Source organism: Cryptomeria japonica, chromosome 6 (assembly GCF_030272615.1).
Source record: "Cryptomeria japonica chromosome 6, Sugi_1.0, whole genome shotgun sequence".
Lineage (NCBI taxonomy): Eukaryota > Viridiplantae > Streptophyta > Pinopsida > Cupressales > Cupressaceae > Cryptomeria > Cryptomeria japonica.
This window is the reverse complement of record NC_081410.1, coordinates 296686894-296693861: the sequence shown is the minus strand read 5'-3', so window position 1 is coordinate 296693861 and position 6968 is coordinate 296686894. Positions and strand designations below refer to the sequence as shown.

General features: G+C 37.6%; 1 protein-coding gene across 1 annotated transcript in view; it reads right to left on the bottom strand.

Annotated features, from left to right (window-relative positions):
• Positions 1-282: 282 nt before the first annotated feature.
• The window catches only part of LOC131031619 (NADH dehydrogenase [ubiquinone] 1 alpha subcomplex subunit 13-B), a 28198-nt gene continuing 21512 nt past the window's right edge, over positions 283-6968 (bottom strand). Inside the window, exons 2-3 of the mRNA XM_057962789.2 lie at positions 806-877; positions 283-680 (exon numbers count right to left, since the gene is read on the bottom strand). Of these exons, the coding sequence (XP_057818772.1) occupies positions 536-680; positions 806-877 (217 nt within the window). The 3' untranslated portion in view covers positions 283-535. The remainder of the gene's footprint in view (positions 681-805; positions 878-6968) is intronic.

Here is a 6968-nt window from a genome sequence, read left to right as displayed (position 1 = left end):
ATTAATTTTGGTCGAGAGACCATTTTGATCAAGTGAATTATCTAAAGCAATCATTAAATTGTACTGAGAAGTCTAAAATTAGAAATCGATTATTCTGGTTGCCTGGTACGTGCACAGATTTTTAGTCCCTTGGCATAAATGCTCATGTAGGCAAGAATGTTTGGCAACTTCTAGTTCAGACCTTGGCACCTTACAGTTTCTATAAGTTTGCAGTCCTAGTAAAGGAATTTTCTTTTTTTGACCTATGCATATTGCATTCATCAAAGCAAATCAAACCATTGGTTTTGTAAGCAAAAAAATCCTATTCCTTCAAAGTATGTCACCATGTTTAGCATAAGTGCAGATAAATGTTTAACACGAGAGTTATCTTTACAATAAAGCACAACTACTTCATAAGAAATTAATTTCAAAAATACAGTAACCTGAGAAGATAGGAAATTCATAGCTCTTCCTCAAATTTATGTTCAGGAAGCTGGTAGCCAACCAGATAAGAATTTTATTCTGTAACTGAAATACCATATAGGCCAAACATGGACTACCACACTTCAGGACGAAGCTCGCCTGTTGCAGGAGGCATCCACTTTCCCGAATTATAAACATTTTTGCCTACTTCCCAACCTGGGACATTTTTCATTATTTCTGCTTCTTCATCCAAATAAGCTTTCCAAGCTTTGACAAATCTGAGCAGGCAAACAATGTCTTGTTTAGATAAGAAAGACACGCATCTTGTCCACTTATATTTCACCATTTCCTTACATAAGCCACAGTCAAATGGAGGCAAAGATGGAAAAAACCACAGTCCCACCTTTCATCTTCTTCTGCTTGAAGGAGAGGAACAATTGCTGAACGAGCAGCAAACTTTTCCCGCTTAAGTTGACTGCCATGTACAACAAAACAATGAACTTACAAGAAATGTAACATATCTTACTACTAGCAAACAAAATAACAGAATTTTGGTGTAGAAATGAACAGCCGATTTTTGCATCATCAAACTCATCATCATGGAAAGCAACAAAAGCAATTGAGATGATAGAAGGTCACCAAAACCACTTGAGACACTATGCATGACATAGGTCCGCGGCATCATAGTTTTCTTCACTAGCAAACTGGAGGGTGTCAACCAATACAGTTTAGGAAAAAAATCGATAACAGCATTAGATCTTTACCATGTTAGCCTAGTAAGCCACCTTGTGAGGTCACAGTATATTCATAAACATTAAACCTAACGGCCTTCATTAAAGACCTGCAGGGTGTAAAATAAAATTAGGGGCAAAGTTATGGAAAGAAGATTGCACTGGCAGAAAGTGTGCTCTAAGAGTTTTCCACAGTACATGATATGTGTGAAAAGATGAAAAAATGGCACCTTCAAAGTTGTCTTACAACTGTCACCGAACAAGATTATAAGTCAACCTATACATCAAAACTTTGTGCCCAGATGGACTCAGTCAGACTAACTCTAGTCATTAAAAAGACTAGTTTTACTTTAAAATTACCACATAATCAAAACTGAAAATTTTAATTTGTCAAACTAATCACCATATTTTTTTCCCTAATCTTAATGGAGCATCTGCAGGATTATTCTTGTGTGTTGAAGCACCACTTAGGTAAAACCAACAAGATTGCAGACACCTTGAGCAGGAGGCAGATGTCCCAAATAACAGTTAAACTTGTGGACCTGAAGGTGATGAAGAATTTGTGTGCCATATATCTGAAAGTTGAGGATACATGGCAGACAAACATGAAGCCCCGGGGGCAGAAAGAGGCCCACATGAAGTAGACTTATGCAAGAAGGATATCTGCTCAGGAGACGATACTTGTGCATCCTCCAGAACTCAATGAGGTCTAACCTTGTCAAAAAGTTACATTGGATGGAGGTGGACTCGGAGTACATTTTGGCCCAAACAAGACATGGGCCATGTTGGAGGACAGGTACTACTGACTGAATTGCACAAAGATATATTCACACTTCTGAAAAGATGTAGGATTTTCCAAACTGCAAAAAGAATCACACAAAAAATGAGGCTGTACAAGCCACTGTGCACACCAAATAGACCATTCGACAAACTTTCTACGGATTTTGTCCTTGGATTGCCATGCACACAAAAGGGATTATGACTATCGTCATAGTGGTGGGCAAATTTTCTAAAATGGCAAATTTCATTCTTTATTAGAGTCAAATGATGCATCCAAGATAGAGGATTTGTTCTTCAAGGAGATAATGTGGTTGCACATGTTACCATGGAGCATTACAACAAATTGGGATACAAAGTTCCTAAGCCATTTCTGGTGCACTTTAGAGAAAAATGGACACACAACTCAATTAAAGATCTACATATTATCTGCAAACAGATAGAGGTTTTCAATTTGAATCTTAGCAATCTACTTAAATGTCTGGTTGGTGAGAAGCCTATGTAGTGGGAATTTTGTTAGCACAAGAAGAGTTTGTATGTAGCTCAATAAATGGATTATCAGGAAAGATGTCATTTCCAGCGATGTATTAGATATCCCCACAAGGTGTCAGAGATTTGTTTAAGGTGAAAAATGGCAAGCACATAAGAATAGCGGCTAAAGACTTCACACAGCACAAGAAGTTTCATGCCAAGTCAATAAGTAATTGAAGAAGAGCAGTGCAAAATACAAGTTCACGCAGCACATGGAGGTTCATGCCAAGTCAAGAAGCAATTGAAGGAGAACAGTGCAAGTTACAAGTTGCACATAGATGAGTGGCAAAGGAAGAAGAAGACTTGAAAGGGTGAGTTAGTCATGTTGGATCTCAGAAAAGACCAGTTACCCAAAGGATGAACAACCTTAAAGCCCAGAAAGATCGGTCCATGCCACATCATATCCAGATTTTCTGTGAACACATATGAGATCGCTATCAGATAGGTTGGATATCTCAGTGATATTCAATGTATGTAATTTGTATTCCAACCATGCACCAAAAGATTCAAATGTTGCATAAACAATGGACCACCAGTTTGGAAAAAGGAGATTAACAAAATAGCAACAGCATTGACAGGAAGACCTGATGGAGCAAGTAAAAGGAATATCTTATTTGTTGGATGGATACAGAGCCCAAGGAAGACTTGAGGATTTCTAAAGCTGTAGTAAGCTGACCTGGGTGGCCAAATGTGCAGTCACAATCTTTTTACCAAGGGTGTTTGATGTGGGAGCATCCTTGGGTTGGCACAATTTTGCATCAACCAGAAATATTTGTGTGCCTTGTTTGCTGCATGCATGCATAAAATAAGCACACACACATTGTTCTGTGTGGTGGTTTGTTGCAGGCAGGCTTAAGTTGCATGCATGTTGTTTTGTTTTGCCTCAGGAATTTGGTGTCCTACACACCCTATGCATGTTGGCACAACATTGTTTGGCCTTATGCGAACCTTGCTGGTCAGTACATGTCTATTCAAGAGTATCTTAGCCAACACAAAAGCTTTCTCTTGTGCCAAACGCATAGCAAACCCTGTTGTTTCCCTTGTGCATCCTCACACAGCCGCACAACCCATGCATCTTAGCCACCTATGCATGCACCTCTAAAAGGTCTAAGGACATTAATATTGTCAGAACAACTGGACAGCTGCTTCTGTGAAATGGCATAATTACATCTTCTGATGACTTGTCAGTTCTAGAATGTCAAGATTAGCATTACATTCCGATTTTTTCAGGTAAGGGCTAATCACTCTACTCGCAAACTACACCTCTGTTGTAGAATGGGTTTCCTCCTAGGCACACATTTATGACAATGACATGCATCAACCTTTCATGTCATGCAGATTTAATTTGGTATTGGCACTATTTTTTCGGACGCTTGTTCATTTTAAGGGCTTTGGCTTGTAAAATAGGATTTCGTTTAGATTTGAGTTTTGGGTAGAGTTAAGGTGAGGCAATTATATCGCAAAGAGTCTCTGCAAGTACTTCTCTTGAGTTGAGTAACATGCAGTTGTCAGGTTTCACAAATTGGTGGCCCATTTGTAATTATTTCAATTTCTGCAAATAGATTGTTTCCAAATTTGATCTTAGTTTTCTTTTCTGTTTGCTTTGTTAAAAACCAAGGTTGCACGGGTACGGGGGTACTTGGAGACTTTGGAGGCTGATGCTGGTACTGGTACGGTTATTTTTTCAAAATAGGAGAGGTGGGTACTTGGAGACGCCAATTTCTTTTAAATATAATTTAATAATTTATAGAAATTCTGAAAATATAACAACATTGAACATTAAATATAATGACATTACATATAATATAATAATTTAGTAATGGTTGTTGCAACGTTTTAAGAAATCCTTGTGGCCTACATTTGTTTTGAGCTTTTTTTTCTTCCGTTTGTACTACATTTTGATTATTTTGTTGCCTGTGTTTTTTGTTTTTTTTACATTTTAAGGTTTCCTTTTTTTTTGTTTGGCTTGGAGACGGTGGGAGATGGGTGGATACGTTAGCGGGAAGTCTCCTCTCTATGGAGACGTTTCCAACCAAGTTTCCGGTGCGGGATACGCGTCCAAGTCTCCGGTACGAGTACCCATGCAACCTTGTTAAAAACCATTTCAAAAAAGACCTTTGCATTTAAGGTCATAGATGTGCGGCATGCATGTAAGAGCTTTGTAATGTCCCCATTTTTTACGCCATACTGTTTTGTGAGCGTTGGACAGTTTTGGGGGTTTTCCAAAGGTTTCCAGGTGGGCTGGATGATTTCTAGCATTCTAAGAGAGCTCTGCTAATGGTTTTCTTGGCATCTGATGATGGTTTGGAGTTCAATGGTGCTCTAGTTGGTGACAAGGCTCTTTGTGGTGATTTAAGTTTTTTTGGCTTTCTTCTCCTCAATCCTTGAAAAACATTGCTATTTATAGTAAGTGATCATTTCAGCACCAATCTTTCTGGGTTTTTTGGGGTTTTTTCTCCTCAATCCTTGGAGAACACTGCTATTTATAGTCAATGCTTGTTTCTTAGTCTTTTAAGAGTTTGTTCTCCTCAGTCCTTGGACAGACTACTATTTATTGTCAGTGCTTATTTCGGTGTTAGTCATCATCCTTCAGCATCAGTTATGTTCCAACATGGTCAACTTCCGTTTTTGATATCTTGGTGAGTTTTTTGTAAGGTGGTTGATAATATTTTATTATTTGCATTAAAGTAATAAAGTGACGTTTGAGTATTCACTTTAGTGTTTAAATATTAAAAATGCTTTTTTGTTCCCCAATTTGGGTGCCTAGGTGATGTGAGGTACTTAAGTTGTTTAAAAATGCTATGGGGACTTTTTCAAGGGAAAATAAAATATTTGAATATTTAATTTCCCTAATTACCTCCAAACTCTATAAATTGGAGTTTTGGCTCTCATTTCTCTCATTCAGATGTTGCACACATTACAGGATGATGTTGTAAAAACTAGAGAAGATCCTCTAAGATTGATCGAGGATGGAAACGCTTGTCAAATACACTAGTTTTGGTGATGAAAGATCCTCCCTAGTTTTCACACAGGAAACACATTGGTTTTCATAGATTTTCTGGAGTCATGGTTTGAGAAAAAAGGAAAACATACAAGGTATTTTGATTGCAAGATTTTTGGTGCCTGTTTTATGACCGTTTCCAGAGATTTGGGTTGCTTTTTGGATATGTTTTCAGAGTCCCCTTTTTTGGGCCACATCTATGGTTTGCAGTGTGCCCTAGCTATTCATACCTCACATGTTTTGCATTGAAATTTTTGCTGAGGTCCGAAAATCATCAAGTGTTGTGAGCGTTGGCCAGTTTTCGGGGTTTTCCAAAGGTTTCCAGGTGGGTTGGATGATTTCTAGTATTCTAAGAGAGCTCTGCTAATGGTTTTCTTGGCATCTGGTGATGGTTTGAAATTCAATGGTGCTCTAGTTGGTGACAACGCTCTTTGTGGCAATTTAGGTTTTTTGGGGTTTGTTCTCCTCAATCCTTGAAAAACATTGCTATTTATAGTAAGTGATCATTTCAGCACCATCTTTCTGGGTTTTTTTGGGTTTGTTCTCCTCAATCCTTGGAGAACACTACTATTTATAATCAATGCTTGTTTCTTAGTCTTTTATGAGTTTGTTCTCCTCAGTCCTTGGATAGACTACTATTTATTGTCAGTGCTTGTTTCGGTGTTAGTCATCATCCTTCAGCATCAGTTATGTTCCAACATGGTCGACTTCCTTTTTTGATATCTTCGTGAATTTTTTGGAAGGGGGTTGATAATATTTTAATATTTGCATTAAAGTAATAAAAGTATTCACTTTAGTGTTTAAATATTAAAATTGTGCTTTTTTGTTCCCCAAGTTGGGTGCTTAGGTGATGTGAGGTACTTAAGTTGTTTAAAAATGTTATGGGACTTTTTCAAGGGAAAATAAAATAATTTTTAATTTCCCTAATCCCCTCAAAACTCTATAAATTGAAGTTTTGGCTCTCATTTCTCTCATTCAGATGTTGCACAAATAACAGGATGATGCTCTAATAAACAGAGAAGTTCCTCTAAAGATTGATTAAGGATGGAAACACTTGTCAAATACACTAGTTTCGGTGATGGAAGATCCTCCCTAGTTTTCACACAGGAAACAAATTGGTTTTCATAGATTTTTGTAATGTCCCCTACCTGATCTATTTCAACATATTAAAAATTGATTGATATTCTTCAATTTGTTATTAACAAGTGCTTATCTATTTTCCTCATTAGATGATTAATATCATTATTAATATAGATATCAAACCCTGTTACTACTTCAGTTAAGGGAGAAGGGTTTACGTATGTTACCAAAGCACTTAGAGACCAACTACAATAGGTTCCCTCAAAGTTTACAGATCCAAGCCCTTACCTATCTTGGGTCTATACCCTCAAGGCTTACGGGTCGCTGATCCCCACCCTATCTTGGGACTTAACCTATTGCTTGGATTTAGACTGCCCCTGTTTGGAACATCTCATCCCCATCTTCTTAAATACTGACAGTAATAACATGATTTAGACTATAAGTAC